This window comes from Terrapene carolina, unplaced genomic scaffold (genome assembly GCF_002925995.2).
Source record: "Terrapene carolina triunguis isolate 2854851 unplaced genomic scaffold, T_m_triunguis-2.0 Scaffold21, whole genome shotgun sequence".
NCBI classification, from domain to species: domain Eukaryota; kingdom Metazoa; phylum Chordata; order Testudines; family Emydidae; genus Terrapene; species Terrapene triunguis.
The window spans coordinates 22,486,174-22,506,327 of record NW_020664372.1 but is presented as its reverse complement, the minus strand read 5'-3'; the positions used below and the strand labels follow the sequence as shown (position 1 = coordinate 22,506,327).

The following is a 20,154-nucleotide window of genomic DNA, read 5'->3' as shown; positions in this document are numbered from 1 at the left end:
AAAAGAGAGACCAAATATCCAGGACCAGCTTCCCAAAAAGTTAGGTTTGCAAATATGTATCTAGTTGGTATATGCCACTGTAGGGCCATTGCCTCTGCAAGTGTCCTACTTGCAGGCATACTTGCATGCACAATTACCTATTCTGTGCTCTCATCTCTATTTGCGCACATAAAACGCGATCTCATTTTGTCTCCACATCTTAAAGTTTATTGGGTTTGAAAATCTTCTCCTGATTTTGTGTGTTATGCTTCTAAGGATTTTTTGATCACTAAAAATCAAAGGGCTTGCAACACTCGAACTCTGCCTAAACATTTAGAAATTCACTGAATGAAACCTTTTAAATAAAAGCTCACACAATAGTCAAAAGCAGCACAAATGGCAGCACTATATTTACATGAAAAAGCACGTTGATTCTGACCCATGCCAAAGCTTAGTGGTTATAGGATCATTCTTACCTTCATACTCTGAATGTTCTTTAGCATAACATCACCAATTCTTTGGTAATCTCCTTTAATGTGAGCATTGGAGCGGCCTTCCCTGTCAGCAACAGAAATATCGAAACTTCAGTCATGCAATATAACGGCATAATCACTTGTAAAGCACCAAGAAACTCAATAACTTATTTCTTTCAAAATCCTAAAATTCTGTGTTCTCTAGCTCAAAAACCGATAAAGTAGCTTCTTAATGTACTGTTAATTCCCATGTAGAGCACATTCTTCATCTAAATTGGGTTGTACTAGTAACATCAGAGAGGGCATGAACCTAACAAAACCATTAGGCTTTTAAGGAAAATTGCTAACATTTTTAAAGCTATAAATAGGGAAAGTTGAGGGCAGGAGGACAAACAGGGAAGATTTTAAAATGCCATTGCAGTTCATTGGGCATTGATTGTAAGGATGGGGCAGAATAAATTTTTTTGTTAAAAACCAAGAATTGTATCCCCAGCAGGGACTGCTGACATGTATGTTCTAAGAACCCTTCTACTGTTGGAAGGGGAAGCAGCCTGCAAGGTTGCCAGGCATTCAGGTTCAGTACAGAAGTGTCACATATTCACAGGGAACATTCCTGTCCAGTCTCTCCTTTTATTTAAAAATAATGCAACCACCGCCCCAATCAGGCTGGACTTCCTATAGCAAGTGCTAATGCATGTTGCAGGGGGCACTCAGTTTGGGATAACCGTAACTCCTGGTGACAAAGGATTATTTGTTTCTAAATGTGTACGAGAGATATGGGGAGGGGTGCAGAATTAAAGGCACTACACATTTTGGGAGATTGAATCATAAAAAGACATCACCCCAGAGAACAGTGAAGGAAATTAATGAATTTAAGATTCTAATTGTCATTGAACTGTTATACTGGTCTGAGCTGAGCATTTCAAAACAGACAGGAACAACCACTAGGGGGATGAGGGAAGCACAGACTGACAGCCTAGTAAAAAAAATGAAGAGGGAACAAAGTCTTCCTCAGTGCAGCTTCAATCATTAGCATATTCTCACTCAATGCCTCAGATTTTAAAATTTTGCTAAACTAATGAGTGTGAGTTTGGGGGGGTGGTTGTGGTGTCAAATTCATCCCTGGGGTGAACATGTACAATTCGACTGAAGGAGCTGCACAGACCAAACAGGCAGACAACTGAGATCTAAAATAACGAGATCAAAATTAACTCGAGGAAATGGTCAGATCTCTGCTTTAAACTAAACACATTTCTTGATTTTCATTCACCTGTAGCTATTCAACTCATTCAAACACATCTAGATTTTTACTTTAGGAAAAGTCTATTTGCACTAAAGTATGAATAAATGGAAGACAAAATCGTAAATCTTTGCATTAGAAGTAATTGCAGCATATTATTCACAACTTTATTGAAACCCCTCTTTTAGATCTTGAAACCTGATACCATACCAGCACTTAGTCACAAAGATAATATGGGCCTTATAAATACCTAAACCAGACAGCTCTATCTGCCTATTTAGATATTTGTACCACCGTAACACCAACCATGATATCTGAGCCTGGCAGAAAGAAGCTGACCTCTCAACTGCTAACTACACCTTTGTTAGTTAGTTTTAGTTTTTTTTGTAACAGAGAAGGAATGACATTGAACCTTGCTCATATGCCCTGATATTCCTCAAGCTACTATCTTAAAAGGCTTCCTCCTAGTACTAACAAGCTTCTCTCATTAGAAGGAAATTAAGTCTGTAAATGCAAAATTTTAAATTTCTTCGCCATTATGAAACTGTTTGATTATTTTTAAAAGTATAAAAAAAGCTACTGTTTGATTGAGCTCAAGTGCTGGATTTTGTCTGTTAAGTTATTAAACACACAGGGAATTCTCCTGCAGTAGTGAAGCAATTGACCCAATGTACAAATTACAAGGACACAAAGGGAAATCTAAGGTTAGTAGAGTTAAAAAAACAAACTTCTTATTGTCCTTAAGTATATTAAGGAACAAAAAGAATCCTAACAGTGGTATCGGCCTATTATTAGATGGAAATGGTAGAATTGTCAATAATACAGCTAAGGCAGAAATGTTCAATAAATATTTCTGTTCTGTATTTGGGAAAAAGCCAGATGATGTAGTCATATCATGATGATGATGATGAAGAAAGCCTTGCCATTCCAACAGTAAGTTGGGAAGATGTTGAGCTGCAGCTACTAAAGCTAGACACTTTTAAAATCAGCAGGTCCAGACAATTTGAATCCAAGAGTTTTAAAAGAGCTGTCTGAGGCGCTCTCTGGACAATTAATATTGATTTTCAATAAATCTTGGAATTCTGGGAAAGTTCCAGAGGACTGGAAGAAAGCTAATGGTGTACCAATATTTTAAAGACTTAGCAGGACAACACAGGTAATTATAGTCCTGTCAGCCTGAAATCAACCCTGAGAAAAATACTCGAGAGGCTAATATGGAACTTAATTCATAAAGAGTTAAAGGTAATATAATTAATGCCAATCAACATGAGTTTATGGAAAATAGATCCTGTCACACTAACTTGATAACTTTTTTGGTGAGATTACAAGTTTGGCTGATAAAGGTAATAGTGTTGATGTAATATATTTAGATTTCTGTAAAGCATTTGGCTTGGTACCATAAGACGTACTTGGGAGCTGAGAACAGGTTTGCTTGGAGTATGCACCAAGCACATAGTGCAGAAAGTAGGGTGAGGAGCTATGGAAGGCTAGTGGATGGCACAGGCCCACAAGTGTTGAAACCAGGGCAGAGGGGATGAGAACACTCTCTGAGAAAAATTGAGCTGTTTACACCTTTCAGAGCTATTGTCTCAGGCTGTATTCATCTCCATGGGATGCTCTCATTCATCTGAGAACATATAATCGAGATAAATGGACCCCTTCACACCTCCCTGAGCCTCCTGTGCTGCAGATGGATGTGTAGAGCCTCTTCCCAATACATGAGGCCCAGATTTGGGTAGGGACTCTGCATCTTCATTCTCCTGCCCCTTCTGTCTCTAGCTGGTCCTTGCACTCCTCACAACCCCACCACCTTCTCACCTCCTCAAGCTTACAAGGAACTTGGAGTGCTGAGGAGGAAAGTGGAGTTGGTATGAGTGCGAGAGGCTCAGAGCAGTGCGCGCGCGTGTGTGTGTGTGTGGGGATTTGTGTGGGGGCTTGGAGCAGCAGGGAGCAGGGGGGTGATCAGAGCAATGGCACCACGGAGGGAAGGTGGGAGGAGTCAGCGTAGTGTCAGAGCAGTGGAGGGGAGCACGGGGAGTTAAAGCAGTGAGGGGGAGTGTTGAAGCAGTGCAGGGAAGAATGGGATGGGAAGGAGAGGGTCAGTGGGGGATGCTGGTAGGGCTTCAGCTCTTTCCCCCAAACACCTGACCATCCATGCACCCTATGATTTCCCCCCCGCACTTCAAAACGTGACCCCAGCGACTCTAGTACCTGCATCCTCTCCCCAGTTCCTCACCCTGTGACTCCCTGCCAATGCCTGCGTCTCCCCAGGGGAGGAGGGAGAACCAGGCTGTTCTAGATGTGCAAGGAGGTGAGAGATGAGAGATGATGCCGGGGCACTGTAGGGACTAGCATGCAGCCAATGCATCCTGTGGCTGGGGTGATCATTGCCAAGGAGCCAGAGGCACTGGAGGGGGAGAGATGGGTTGTCGTAGATGGGGAATGCTGAGAAAATTAATTTTTAAAAAACCAAGAAAATTAAATGCCCCAGTTGCCCAATGGTGCCTTATGCATGTCCAGAAAGTTAGCTACGCTACAAACCTCTGAAAGCCAGGAAATACAGATTTAAGGTACAGTACTGACCCTCTCCCCTTAACTCTGCCCTAAATGAGTAATACTCCAATGTGCTGATAACACACACACTAGCACCGTACCCTCACAAATGCAACAGAACACTTTGGGAACAGAGCACACGCACACTGTAGGACTGAGTCTGAAACCTTCTCTTTGCTAAGGCAAAACGTGTGTTTATATCAGGTATAACAAAGAGGAGCTACATACACCTGGCCTACACTCAAACACTGAGGCTACCCCACACAAACCACAACAACCTTGCTAAATGTAACAACCCCTTCCCTTTGCTGTGAGGATTCTGTCTTAGCCACTACTTTCAGTTACTCCTCACCAGATGCAATTAACAGGCAGCAAGTTTAAAACAAACAAAAGGAAGTATTTTTTCACACAACGCACAGTCAACCTGTGGAACTCCTTGACAAAGGATGTTGTAGAAGGCCAAGACTATAACAGGGTTCAAAAAAGAACTAGATATGTTCATGGAGGATAGGTCCATCAATGGCTATTAGACAGGAAGGGCAGGGATGGTGTCCCTAGCCTCTATTTGCTGGAAGCTGGGAATGGGCAACAGGGGATGGATCACTTGATTACCTGTTCTGTTCATTCCCTCTGAAGCATCTGGCATTGGCCACTGTTGGAAGACAGAATACTGGGCTAGATGGATCTTTGGTCTGACTCAGTATGGCCGTTCTTATGTTCTTACTGAGGCCTGGAGACTACCGTTGGGAATGCTGACAGTACACATAACGCAAGCATACCCCGTGCCTAGTACTGATACAACCTACAGAATTCAGTGCTGAAATGAGGCATACTTGTTCTTTTGAAGTACACATGCACCTCTCTTCATATCACAATAACCTGCTCAAACTACTCCTTCCCTCACTCAGTACAGGCAGTCAAAGTGCAGGCAAATATATGCTGCAGTTCAAATCTATGGAACGCAACACAACACAAACGATGGCACATTCTCTTAGTCATTCTTTATGTTTTCTTACCCTGGCACCCCCCTTACTGAACCATTCCAGTGGCTATTGCCAGATCCATGGGCAAGTTAAGGTTGCGTTGTGGGAGTGGCACATCCCTTAACTTTGTATTTCCTGGTTTTCCAAGGTTTGAGCACAGCTGAACTTGACATTCCAGAAAGGCATGTGGCACCATCAGAGCACCTTCACTCTGGGATAATCAAGTTTGGGGGCATCTAATTACCTTAAATGTTAGTAATTTGAGATTCAAGGGCCAGATCTGCCAGCTTTCTACACCTTTACTGATTCTCAGAGCAGCAGAGAACCCGTTTGGCCCCTAGTGCAAGTTAGAGCAATTTTATCTAAGTCATGGCCCCTGGAACAGTTCCATTCAGCCATCCCAGAATACCTGGGCACAGTATAGCCAGACTACACTCCCAGCAATGCCACTGTGCCAGGGGAGGAGAGCAGTGGGAGCAGGTGGTGTAGAGCTGATCAGGGATTCCCTTATGCAAGTGAAATCCCCGGTCACTGTTATAGCATTTGTCTGTCCATGCAGGGACATGGAGGAACGATAGAACAGGGGTTGAGGATCCGGCCCATCCTGTTTAATGTGGGGAGCTGACTGAGTAGGCGTCATGGTACAGTGGGATTGGAATATTTTTGCTTATGTTTTTCTCTGAAGCAACCTAGTGGATTTCCTTAAGGATGCTGCTTTTCTCTTACTTTAAATACAACATTGCACTCAGACCACTTAATAGAACAATGGGTTTGGAAAAGTATTAATAACCTAGCCTCCAAATGGCATTTGTTTGTTTATTTTAAAGGGCCATGACACCCACTCCTTCAGTAACACCCACACAAGGGTAAAGAGGCTCCAAGAAACCTCACAAGGCAAGCCCTGTAGCGCTTCCAATAAACACTGTCTCGGCGAGGAAAGTCTGAGCCTTCAAACCTCAAGGATCAGGAAGACCCATGGAGAAAGGAAGCTCCAACTCATCAGCACCCTGGCGTTGCCAGGAATTAAAGATTTATTTTAAATTAAAGATTATGTCTTGTGATGAAACCTCCAGAAATATGTCCAACAAAAACTGGCATCCTTAGCAAGGCTTCCCCCTTCTCCCTTCCTACTGGCACGGTGGCTCTCTATGGAGGATTCCTTGCCTCCTTCTCCACCAAGGGGGAGACAGATCTTGTGGAGGATGCCGCACTGCCGCTAGCATAAGGAAGGAAAAGGGGAAGGAGATGGCCCTGGAAGCCAGCTCCTTACTGGCTCTGGTCACGTCTTCAAAGCTGCTATGGGATCAGGAAGTTTACTGATCCTTTGAGCATCTGAGTGCCTGACTAGCTCTCCCTGCTCCCTCCAAAACATTCACTTACGGCTTCCTGTGCTACCTGCTCCCTTTCCCTGCCAATTCCTTTCCACAGGCCCCAGGATTTGGTGCCCCCTCCATCCCCCATGCCGGATCAGATGAGCAACAGGGAAGTTTCCCTGGAGACTCCAGGGTTTGGAGTCCTCCCAAGATCTCTACAAAGGGTGACAGATTAAGCACAGACCCACCAATCTGTGGATACAAGAAGCACTGAGCAGACACCTCAGAGCTCAACAGACCTTAAATCCATCCACACAGTGCACAATGGGGCCCTGGTCCATGACTGGGGCTTCAAGGCATGCCAGTAATATATCTTTCTTGGTAGTCCATCGATCCGATGATGACAAATCTGTGCAGATCATCTATTGTTGGTCTCATGGTGTGCCCTCTGATGACTGTACAAGCCAATTCAAGAGGTGCACATTTTGCTGCAGATGGTGCATGGGAAGTTTGCGGTCAGTGGATTGTGCGCTGCTGATGCTCTGTGACGTCGTTCGCGTGCCTCTTGTAGACGCCGGCAGTGGTCTTCCTCAAAGGCGATGAAGGTATTTCTGACTGTTGCACGCCACTGTGTTCTGTCGCTGGCGTGGACGACCTATATGCCGGATGCCCTGGGAGAGCTCACCATACAGAAGCTGATGGGGGATTCTGTTGGCATCCATGCGGCTAACATGACCGGTCCAACGTAGCTGAGACTTCATGATCATCATTTTGATGCTTGTCATCTGGGCTCTCTCGAGGATCTCAAGAAGAGGCACTTTGTCTTGCCAGCAGATCTTCATGATGTTGCGGAGGCAGCGCATGTGAGATGCTTCGAGCTGCTTGATGTGACGCCTATATAGTGTCCATGTTTCGCACTCGTACAAAAGAGATGAAAGAACAACAGCTCTGTACACAAGCAGTTTTGTTGAAATCCGGATGTTGTGGTGATTTAAAACTTTGACACACAGACAGCCAAGTGCCTGGCTTACTTTGGATATTTGTGCGTTGATCTCATTATCCAGTGATCCATCACTGGATATAACACTACCCAGGTATTTAAAGTTCTCCACTACTTTCAGCTGAGTGCCATCAATGGAGATACTTGGGACAGAAGCATTTGATCCAGGTGCAGGTTGATGGAGAACTTCTGTCTTTCCGAGGCTGGTAGTTAGTCCGAAAAGTTGCGAGGCCTCAGCAAACTTGTTGACAATGTGCTGAAGATCATTTTCAGTGTGAGCCATGAGGGCACAGTCGTCAGCAAAGAGTGCCTCAAGAAGGAGTTTCTGCACGGACTTAGTCTTTGCATTCAGGCGACGGAGGTCAAAAAGTGAACCATCATGCCGGTATTTCAAGTATATACCTTGGTCCATATCTTTCATTGCATGGTTAAGGACACATGCAAAGAACAGGTTAAATAGGACAGGAGCGAGAACACATCCTTGTTTCATGCCGTTGGTGATGTTAAAGGGGGCTCATGTGGCTCCATCAGACAATACTTCGCCTGTCATGCTGTCACGAAAAAGGCGTATAATCTGGGTAAATTTTCTTGGGCAGCCAAATTGTGTTAGAATGGTCCAAAGGGCTTCCCCGGTTGACGGTATCAAACGCCTTTGTCAGATCTATGAAGACAGCATACAAGTGCATGTTCTGTTCAATGCACTTCTCTTGTATTTGTCTGACAGCAAACACCATGTCGACTGTGCTCCGGCCAGGTCGAAAACCACATTGACTTTCAGGTAGATTTGCCTCGGAAATACTGGCTATTAGGCAGTTCAAGATGAAGCGGGCGATGATCTTCCCTCCAACGGAGAGGAGGGATATGCCTCTATAGTTTCCACATTCTGCTTTGCTGCCTTTGTTCTTGAAAAGAGAGACAATAGTAGCATCGCGAAGGTCCTGTGGTATGTTTTCATCCTCCCAGATGTTGATGATCACGCTGTGGAACGCTGCTAGTCCTGCTGGACCTGCTGCTTTATATCTCTCTGCTGGTATCCCATCTTTTCCAGGAGCTTTCCCTGAACTCATCTGGCTAACAGCTTTCTTAATCCCATCTATAGTGGGCGGAAAGTCAAGATCTGTCAGAGCAGGTTGTTGTGGAATTTCTTTGAGGACATTATTATTCACGGTTGATGGTCTATTGAGAAGGTTGCTAAAGTGTTCTCGCCATCTTTCGTTGATGCCTTCTTTATCTTTAATCAGCGTTGTGTTGTCTAATGAGAGCAATGGGGTGGTCCTTGGTTTAAAGGGTCCATAGACAGTCTTAATAGCACTGAAGAACATCTTTAAGTCCGTCCACTTTGGTCCCCACCTGTCACTCAGCTCTCACCTGTGGCTCCAAATAGCTGCAGCATGCGCAGCGGCCACACCCCGGGCAACGGCTTCGACAGGCCGGCCAAACCAGGGGAGTGTAACTGATGGGATCCAAACCCTCAGTGAATTTGGGATATGCCTACCCCGCATGCGACGTCAGCTCCGGCGGATTGGGCGAAAGAGATCACTAAGATCCAACGGCCAAGAAGGTGGTTTTGCAACGCTTTGTGGAAAGCAAAGGGCTTGATGAGGCACGAATATATAGAATAATGATAAATGAAACATCTCGGGTAACGTTTCCTGTGTTTATCTGGTCTCAGGGAAATGAGTTTTGGGTGCTGCTCCACTCTGGAGCAAAGTCTGATGGAAACAGCTGGCGGGTCAACAGGATAAACAATTTGCTCTGGAGGGAAATGCACTCAGAAGGAAGCGTGTATAAAGTGAAAGATTTCTCCATGGTAAACATTTCTCCCCTCCACCCAAAGAAACAATACAGAGGATAAAATAACCCCCATGCTGTCTTATTTCTTTCACAGCACAAGACACAGAAGCAGACAATAGAGTCCTCCTTGTGCTGTGCTCTGAATGACATCTCATAGTTTGCTGAGGGAAAAAGAGGCTCATTTGTTGTGTGTCAGTAGCAAAATTGTTCTGTTTGCTCTTCGTTTTCATGGGTCACTGTTTGAACATGGAATTGATCTGCCAATGACAGGATATAGAGTTCTCAACTCAGGGCCTGGGTATTAAGATTTTCATCAGGAGGTGAATTCTGACTTTTAATTGTATAAAATAGGCAGTAGCTTGTACCCCATACTCACAAGGTGCTCCAAGGCAAAGAGTGTATTGCGGGCAGGAAGGAGGCCTATAATAAAAGGTGATATATTTATTGGAGATATAACACTATAAAGTAGACAAAACTCCCACCTCGCTCCAAACCATCGGAGGGATTCTCTCATCTACTGTGGCCCTTGTACAACTGTTGTAGTAGCAAAAAAGAGCTCAAAGAACCCTGCAGCTGGCCAGGGGATAATTCAAAAAATTATTAATTGTGTGGTTAACATTATATTACTCTAGCTAATGACCATGTGATCCCCTTTACTCATTGTGCACCCCTTCCTCTTCCCTTTGTTTTGTCTGTCTTTGTCTCTTAGCTTTTTAGCTCTGGGTATTTTCTGTGCATCTGTACAGCACCCAGCATGTTCTAGGCACTAGCAGAAAATAATAGGAATAACCTGGTGCCATCATTACTATAATTATGGCATAATCTGTAAGGGTGTTCATGACACCCGTAAGGAGTGACTAGCATAGCGTCTGTCTTTTCCTGGTTGATCTTTTCCCCCTGTGAACATTTTGGCTCCATTCAATTAGGCTGAGATTTGCAAAGATGCCTGGGGGATTTGGATGCCTTCCAATTATCATAGGGAGCTGGGCATTCAAATCCTGCAAGTAGTTTTGAACATCTCAGCCTTAAAGACCAGATGTTCAAGGAAGAACCTGGACAAGGAATCTGAATTTCCAGAAACATCATCCAAACATTCAGCCCTTAAGTGACTTACTTAAGGTACACCTACTCTGGGGAATGATATATGAGAACAGCATGTGCAGAAATGAGGTCTCCAAACAGAGCAAGATCAACCTCTCATCTCACCAGACGCAACATTTTTAATAAAGAGAAGACCATGTGTATCCAGACAGATTCTACTGGTTCTTGCTGTTCAATTACTATCTGTAGCAGCTTGATGGTCACAAGAAACTTCACCAGCAGGAACATAAGGAAGATAATTTGTGAAACATTCTTCTATTTCTTTCACATCAGAAAATATTCTTAAATTTCATTCTGAACAACATTGAGTACTATGTCATTGTGAAGATTTTGAAGACTGGAGGAGGACACTAGCTTATTACTACTGATAAGGAATTCAATTTTTAACACTATATTATATGATGCTAAAAACAACCAGTTTGCTCTATATACAGAGACTCTGCAAGCAGCTATTTTGGGTCTTTGAACAGAGCTCCTCTGTTTTTCCTCAGCTCACACCATTTCAGAGACAGTGGAAGAAAATCTGTAGCAAGAACATACTGTCTCAAACTGCCAGGGAATACTCTTATAGGAAATGGAAATTTGATGGTGAAAATAAATCAGGAATAATATTAACACATGTTCCCTAAAGGTCAACATAAAATTCAATCACAGCTCTGGGAGAAACAGTTAGCATTGTGTTAGTGACCCTGTCTGCAATAAAGTCACCCAAGATTGACCTGTAAAATGTTATGGGCTTAGGGATAATACCACCGCCTGGTCTAGTTAGCTTCCCAGAAAACCATAAATGAAGACTAGCAAGACCTGCCTCTATATAAGCTCTCAGCTGATTCCTTACTGAAGTGTCATATTTCATAAGGGTTCCCAGTCAAAACTATGCCTTCTAAATAGAACACAAAAAACCTGGCAGATTAAAAACATGAGATTAGATAAAAACAAAACAATTTAGAAACATGATGACAAAGAGCCTGCTCATGCTGCTAGACCAAAGGCTGTCTCATGACTCCTCTCGCCAACCCCTCTGTTGCAGTTATTCTCCCAAAGCAAGAGAGATTACACAGTACATCTTTCAGAGGACAACAATGCCACCACTAAATCAGCCAGACAAACCCCACCAACAACTGCCATGGTGTAAGTGGTGCAAGCCAAGCCCTAGTCAGCCCTGTGAGTGAGAAACCTGAACCAGATTGAATATGCAGCTGGTCCATTCCATACAAACAAGATATTAGAGTGTATAAAAAACAAGATAGAAAGTAAATCTGAAAATATTACCATGCTATTACGGTGACCTGGCTCGGCTAATTTTGAGGCAAGGCAGAGGCAAACCAAGACAAAACTGAGAATTTAAATTTTTTAGAACTTTATAAGGGAAAGCCCAAAAATTGTACCAGGAGCATAAATAATATAGAACCTTACCAAGTACTTACTTCTATAATAATAAACTATAGGTTACCAACACATGAACCTTTGCAAGTTTGTACATGCTACTCTTCCTCACTCTGTGCAGTTAATAGCAAAAGCATTGTTATTAACAAGAACAAAAGAGATTTCTCAAACATACTGTGTCATTTGAGAGAAAAATCAACGTTTCCTCTCCTTGGCTGTAGCGCAATTCCATTCTTGCTATCATGTTCTTTGATTCTCTTTAGTTTGAAGTGCTCCTTGTACTCAATGGTCCTGTGGCTGTGCCTCTTTTCACCGAGTTTATCTGCAAGTCGGGTTTCTTCACTTAATGAGCCCTCACTTGTCCATTAGGCACCTTTGAACTGTTTTCCTTCAACAGATGTTCAGACAGTCATTCTCTCTGGTCATTTACTTTAGGTCCTTTGTGGGTGGGCTTCACATTTACTGTTTTCAGGATCTGTTTTCATCTAACACAGCTGTTTGATCAATACCCTTTTTCACCAATTATATTTCCTTTCAGGTTTTTTCCTTGGTATTCTCTCTCCAGTATGTCTGTGGGTTTTATTCCCTCTACTAATACTGACTGCTCGCATACCCACGTCTGTTTTTTTCTGCTTCTCCTGACGTGAAACCTTTCCTATTTTCCTTCTTTCCCCCTTCGCATTTCCCAGTGCCCTACTTTTAGTCTCCTGTTCTTCTATTTTATCCCCTCACCTCCAGGTCATCTGCTAGCTCCACATCCTTCCCTCCTTCTCTCACAGCTTTTTCCAACTGTCCCCTTCAGGCAGTTTCCAAGCCTCTGCCCCAGCTCGAACTACCCTCTCCTGAGTTCGCTCTCTCTCTCTCTGCTGCAGCAGGGGCTAGTCTCAGGGCCAGGGTTACTACACTATTACCTAATATAACCTAATGGATGAGAGGGCTTGATCCTCCATTCTGTGCGAGTGGGGATGTGGGTGTAACAGGACAGCAGTTGTAACTCTCTGATCCTGAGCCACTCAGTTCTCCAGCAGAGGCTAACTTAAAATAAAATAAAATAAAAATCCTGTGTAGGATTGGACATGGCAGAGCCTCCTCACCTTCCCAGCAACACTTTTGCCCTTATGCTGTTGGGGGGAAAGCAGCAGCAGCAACTATACTGCTTCCGCCAGCTTTATACCAGCATTTTCTATCTCTGGCTGCTCCAAGGCCACGGGGCCTTTTGTGATAATTGAATTAAGCTAAATCTACACAAGTCACTCTTAGGCCAAGGTAAGATTGCCCACGCAATGGGGCGGTACTGTTGTCACTAGACCCATTTTGAAAGAGACTTAGTTAAATCAGTACAATTTCTGTATATAGACAAGCCTAAAGCAAAACCATTTTAAGCAAGGGTTAAAGGGTAAAGAAACCTTTACATTAAGGGTTTAATAAGACTGATTTTTAAATCGATTTAGTCAAACCAGTGCAATTATTTCAGATAGACAAAGAGTGACATTTTCAAAAGTGCCTACCTGCCTTAGTAGCATATGTCTTATTTTCAAAAGTGATTTAGGTACTTTGGAACCAAGTCTTTTTGAAAGTCACTGGGGCTTTGAATTAGGCATTTACGGCTAGATCCACGAAGAGATTTAGGCGCCTAACTCTTCTTTAGGCACCTAAATCCAAAATTAAGATCCTCAAAACTCACCTAACCCTATAGGCACCTAAACTTCTGCTGATAAAGTCCCCATGATGTCTAAATTTCTGCCATTGGGCATGCACACTCCCACCTAAGTCCTGACACCTGGGTGTCTAGCTAGCCTAAGCACTGTTGGGATCCTCAAATTAGGTGTTGCCCTGCCTCTCTCACTTATAGGATCAGGCCTCGAACAAAATAGTGGTGGTGGTGGCTGTATATAAATATACACGGTATATAAATATATAGAGAGTGTGAGAATGACTCTATAGACCAGTGGTTAGTGCATTCACCTGGGAGTTCAAGTGCCTGTTCCAATGATTGTTTAATTATTTATACACAATGGACCATGTTCCTCACAAGAGAGTTTGAAAGAGCCCCCCCGGCCCAATCTCCCAGAGCCCAGTGGTTCAGGCACTCGTCTACAGCGAGGGAGTCACAAGTTCCAGTCCCAGCTCCACAAAGGGGGGAACTGATCCCAAGTGTTCCAAAGGCTATAAGGGGGGCACTGCCATCATTTTTTCTGAGCAAGGATTTAGGGGGTCCTGACTCCAGGAGCAGGTTCACAGCTGAGAATCTCAAGTGGAGATAGGCACCTCCCTCTGGCCCAGCCTTAGGCATCTAAGTTCCTTTTAGGGTCTTAGACCCCCACCTTCTTCTCAGCATTTCCTACTGGCTAGCTTGGGCAGCTTCCTGCTCAGCTTGCTGGCTTTTGTGTATCCCATTATTAGGCACTTAACTCTCCCCATGCATTGTATGGGGAGCCTGGGAATCTAACTCGGGGGTGTGGATTCCACTAGGCAGCAGGGTGCCTAAACGTAGGTGTTGCAACACAGTTTTAGTGCCCTTTGTGTACTTAGCCCATAGAAACCTCAGTCCCAGCGGCTTTTGATGAGACTTATGCTCCAAAGTTCCTAAACCATTTTTGAAAATGGGACTTATGTGCTTCTGCAAATTTTACCTGTAGCCTGGTGTGATGCTATATTTGCCACAGGAAAGAGAACTGCAATCTGCATTACAACGTACTGTCTCTGTTTCAGGCACTGCAGAAAAGCCATCTCCATTTCAGTAGCGCTGATGGATAATGTGAAGATTAGGAAGACTTGTGCATGCTCTATTTTTTGAGAGGAGACATACTGTAACTCGGAGGCTTTCATCCGTCACATACAAGTAGGAGAAGAGCCAGCTGAATTTAGTTCGTATTCTCATATTTGATAGTAAGATTGGTTTTCCTTTGCAGTTTATGTAAAATATTAAATTGGCTATTCATTCTGGTCACAGTACGCCTTCTCAGGCAAGAGATTGGGACATTTAGCTCATCTTCTCATGCCTCTATCAGTGTTTTGCATAATAGGTTTCCAAATTAGCTTTCATAAGTTCTGACAGTGGAGGGTTGATACAAATCCATAAATATGCATCTTTCCCTTGTTAGCTTACAGACTTGTATAAAATGTAGATGATGACTGCAGAGGACAATAAGAACATAAGAATAGCCATACTGGGTCAGACTAATTAATGGTCCATCTAGCCCAGTATCCCCTCTTCCAACAGTGGCCAGTGCCAGATGCTTCAGGGGAAGTGAACAGAACAGGGCAATTTATTGAGTGGTCCATTTTCTCTCATCCAGTCCGTTTCTAGCAGTCAGAGGTTTAGGGATGTGGTCCCTGTCGAGTATGAGTATGGATATGGGATACCCAGAGCATGGGATTGTACCTCTGACCATCTTGGCTATTAGCCACTGATGACCTATCCTCCATGAAATTACTCCAGTTGTACTTTTAGCCTTCACAACATCCTTTGGCAATGAGTTCCACAGGTTGACTGTGCATTCTGCCAGGATACTGGTAGCTGAATGAGCAGAGTAATTATTTCTGCATTTAGGGTTTAATGCCACACAAATACTTCACAGACATCCTAAAACTTGTAGCCTTCCAGACTTGACACACATACTAGAGAGAAATAGCTTTAGATACTTTTAATAAAAACAGGAAGACTAATCTTTTCACAGAGAAGTTAGTAATTTGGCTTCCAGTTCTAACGCACTTCAGAGTCTGCAGTTTGTTCTCTCAGTACTACCAGATGTGGCTCAGAAATGTATTCCCAGTAGTTAGCAAAAACCTCTCAGATTTCAGCATCTGGAGGGAGGGTTTACGTGAGGCATTGAGAAGGAAATAGAAGATGACAGGAGTTGCAAAATTTACTACAGATCCGCTAGCTAGCCTGAGCACTAAACTTACTAGAGCTGGAGGATTGTTGTAACAGTGTCAGTATCAGACTTCCTGAATCTCAGCAGGGTTCAGATGGCCCTTCCTCAGGCTAAGGTAAATTGAATACTATGTTAGACCTTAAAAACTGGGGATTTCTCCAGTGGCCGGGGATTGATGGGGCGCATTAAAGACCCTACATGGAATTTAAAGGTATCAGCAAATCCTTCCCCAAACAACTCCAAGAGAAACTCTACAGCCTCATCCCCCATGAACCTACCCCAGGAACCTTCAACCTGCTTCCCAAGATACACAAACAAGGGAACCCAGGCAGACCCATCAGAGCTGGCCTCAGCACTCTTACAGAAGGAATATTGGGACTCCTAGAAACCCTCCTCAAACCTCTCACCACACAAAGGGTCAGCTTCCTGCAGGACACAAGGGACTACCTCCACAAACTCCGCAACATTAACAGCCTCCCTCAGAACACCATTCTTGCCACCATAGATGTCACCTCCCTGTACAATAACATCCCTCACAATCACGGCATCGGAGCCCACCTCAAATATCCACAAGACAATGGACAACACTAAAAATTCGACCCCAAACACATGGCCAAAATCATTCATTTCATCCTTACCCATAACAATTTTACATTCAACAACACACTTTGTCCAAACCATCGGTATAGCCATGGCCACCAGGATGGCTTCCAGTATGCCACCCTCTTCTTGGGCCACCTTGAGGAAGAAATTCTGAAAAAATGTACCACAAAACCAATGACATACCTGAGATACATAGATAATATTTCATCTTCTGGACTGACGACCTAAACTCCCTCACAGATTTCCACCACAACTTCAGCAACCTCCACCTACCTATTAAACTCTCTCTAGAACACTCCCACACTAGCATGAACTTCCTGGATACCATGATCAGCTTCAATAATGGAACCCTATAGACAACTATATACAAGAAACCCACGGATCACCACACTTACCTTCACAGATCCAGTAACCACCCCAAACACCCAAATAAATAGGTTATCTACACTCAGGCACTCAGATACCACAGAATAGACTCCGAGGAGTAAGTCCAGGGATATACACCGTAGCACACTTAAAGCCTCCTTCACCAGCAAGGACACTCCACCAGAGAAGTATATCACATCACACAACAGGCCACCCAAATACCTCGAGAGAACCTGCTTTAATACGGAAATAAAACCCTCTCCGACCATACACCCCTAGTTGTCACCTGCTACCCGGCACTGGAACCCATATGGGGTGTCATTAAACAATTACAAACCCATACTAGACAGGGACCACATCCTGAAAGAAATCATTCCTGAACTCCTAATTCTGGCCTTCAAACAACCCCCCAACCTCATCATCAGAAGCAAGCTCCCCACAGACCAGGACCACCAATTCAAAGCAGCACCAGACTTATGTACATGTCTCCACTGATACAATGATCAATTCCCCCCCACACCCAACACATTTTTCAACATCCATGGGTCCTAAATAGTACTATCACAACTTGTGGTGTACCTTATCCAGTGCACTAAATGCCCCAACAACTATTATGTGGGTGAAACCAGACAATCACTATGCACTCGAATGAACTCACACAGGAAAGTGATAAAAGACTACTGTGTTAACTACTTATGTTAAACAATCTGTTAAACAGCTATATTTAGCTGTGACAAATTTCCCAGACCTGAAGAAAAGCTATATGTAAGCTCGAAAGCTTGTCTCTCTCAGCAACAGAAATTTGTCCAATAAAAGATATTATCTCACCCACTTTGTCTCGCCAATATCCTGGGACCAACACAGCTACAACAACCCAGTATATTTTAAAAAGGTTCACAGTTAAGGCCTCTTTGAGCCAAACCATAATAGTTTTGGGGATATCTCTTTGTAAATCAAAAACCCAGACAGATATATCAATCATTTCAATTGATGATTTACAATCACTATGGCAATGCATCAGCTTGTCTGGGCTATGTCCAGAAAAGACTGGACATAGAGTTTCCAAAACACAAGAACATTTCCAAAGACAACCAAAAAATATCTCTAAGTAGAAGAAAGAGCTAATTACATTTATCTCTCATTTTAAAAAACCCAAGATCCTACACTCGGAGGGAGAGGGGGGGAGAGAAATGGTTACTCACTGTGGGAGATTTCTCTTCCCCAGAGAGTACATGTAACAGCTGAGTAGCTAGCACTGTTTCAAAGCAATAAAAAGAGAACAGCATTGAAAAAACCAACCTCTGGTCCTCACATAAAATTCACACAGAGAAGTCCGTACCAACTGAGGGAGCTAGCTGTGCTTTAAAATGAAGTATGTAATTCCAACACCATCCCCTGCTTCTTTTGCTCCGTCAGCCCAATGTAGGTCCTCTCACCAGACTAGTATTCAGATGACAATGGGGAACAAAACTGCCAACATCCTTTCATTCATTCCCCATCACACTGGCTTGCCGTGAAACACAAAAAGCACCACAACAAAATATAAAATCCCATATCGATCCCACAAACAGTTCTAGAAACTCTGTGTAGCGCAGATTTTTTATTCAAAGACCCTCTTTTCATGTGACAAAGCCCTTGAAGAGAAATGAAGCTTGTTCATGTCTCATGCCCCAGTGAAACTGTTCCACCATTCCTACATATTATTAGAGATAGAGAAATTAAAGAAGTTGACATAGGCCTGATCTACACTGGAAAATTAGTTTGGTATAACTACATCATTCAGGGGTGTGAAAAATGCACATCCTACTGCCTCTCGGGGAGGTAGATTACCTACACTGACGGGAGAACCGCTGTCGTTGGCATAAGTAGCATCTTCACTGAAACAATACAGCAGCGCCACTGCAGCGTTTTAAGTGTAGATAAGTCCAAAGAAGAGAAACTGCAGCAACTGTCTGTCTCGATTCAGGGGTTAGGTGTGTACATGGGAGTAAAAAGACAAGGCTACACTCAAGTGAGGAAAATTTTGCTGAGCTTCAAGGTGTCTTCAGAAGAAAATATAGTAAGTGTAGATTGACAAAACTCTTAACACCTGCAGGAGTGACTGCAGGATGAGTAACTAAGGCCAACATTTTCAAAAGTGCCCTTTGATTTTAGGTGCCTCTGTTTTTGGATATGAAGCAGCTTACAGGAAGTAAGTAAACGCTTCTTCCCTTGGTATTGTGGAGGGATGTGTTCTATCACTCCTTGCTGCAGTAAGGAGTTCACCTCTTGTTTGAGAATACGCTCATAAGAGTGGCCCCCAAAGGAGGATGGGGAGGGTTTTTTTTGGAGGAGATAAGGATGCAAACTCTATCCTATAGCCAGAGTGGATGACATTCAGCACCCACTTGTCTGTTGTTATTGCACTCCAACTGCTGAAAAAGAGCGGTGTGTGGGAGTTATTGAGCTTAGTGTTTCACAGTTCTCAAGCTCCCATCAAAAATAATGTCAAGCCGGCGGCTGAGGTTGGGATGCAGAGCCTGTTGCAGAGTGTGTAGGGAAGCGGGACTTTTGAACTTTCTGTCTCTTACATGGTGGTTCAGAGCCTCTGATGGAAAAACTGCTGAGCCATGGGCCTAGATCTGACTGGTGGGCAGTGAAACTTCCTCTTACGGGCAGGTGTGTATATGCCCAGGGAGCAGAGGGTGGCCCTGGAGTCCCTTCAGGGCACGGAGGGACTCATCCATCTTCTGGTTGAAGAGGTGTGATTCATTGATGGCTTGCTCAATGGTATTCTGGATCTTCCTAGGGAACCCTGACTCATGGAGCCATGACTCCCTGCACAGGACGATGGCGGGAGCCAGAGCTCTAGGGGAAGTATTAGTAGCATTGACTGCAGATTGGAGAATAGTCCTGGCTATCAGTTTGCCTTTGTCTATCAGAGCTTGAAAACAAGCTCTGTCCTGCTGCAGAAAGGTTATCAGTAAACTCTGCAAACTTGGCATAGTTCAGTAAATTGTATTTTATCTGTTAGCACTTGGTAATTGGCTATCCTGAACTGGAGTCTGGATGATGAGAAGACCTTTCTTCCCCAACAGATCCAGGCATTTGCCCTCTATCAGCTGAAGCAGACCAGGGATGTCGCTGTCCAGCCCTTTCAGAAGTAGCATGGACCACCAGTGAGTTGGGAGCAGGGTGAGAACACAGAAATTCCTCTCCTTTGGCCAGCACGAAATAGAGCTTCTCCGTCCTTTTGCAGGTAGGAGCACAGATGCCAGAGGTGTGCCAGACTGTCCTAGTTGGCTCCAGTATGGCTTCATTAATGCAGAAAGCTATTCTGTTGGGTCCAGATGCATGGAGGATGTCTAAAAGTTTGTGCTAGGAGTCCTGGATCTCCTCAAAAAAGGAATCTGAAGCTATCCAGCAATGCTGTGAAGGAGTTCCTGGAACTGCCTAAAGTAATCGGGGGGGGGGGGGGGGGGGGGGGGGGGGGGGGGGGGGGGGGG

At 43.9% G+C, this 20,154-nt stretch overlaps 1 protein-coding gene across 1 annotated transcript in view; it reads right to left on the bottom strand.

The window, feature by feature from the left end:
- FARP1 (FERM, ARH/RhoGEF and pleckstrin domain protein 1) overlaps positions 1-20,154 on the bottom strand; it is a 150,174-nt gene that overhangs the window by 30,266 nt on the left and 99,754 nt on the right. The window contains exon 16 of the mRNA XM_029913092.1: positions 456-537. Within this exon, the coding sequence (XP_029768952.1) occupies positions 456-537 (82 nt within the window). The remainder of the gene's footprint in view (positions 1-455; positions 538-20,154) is intronic.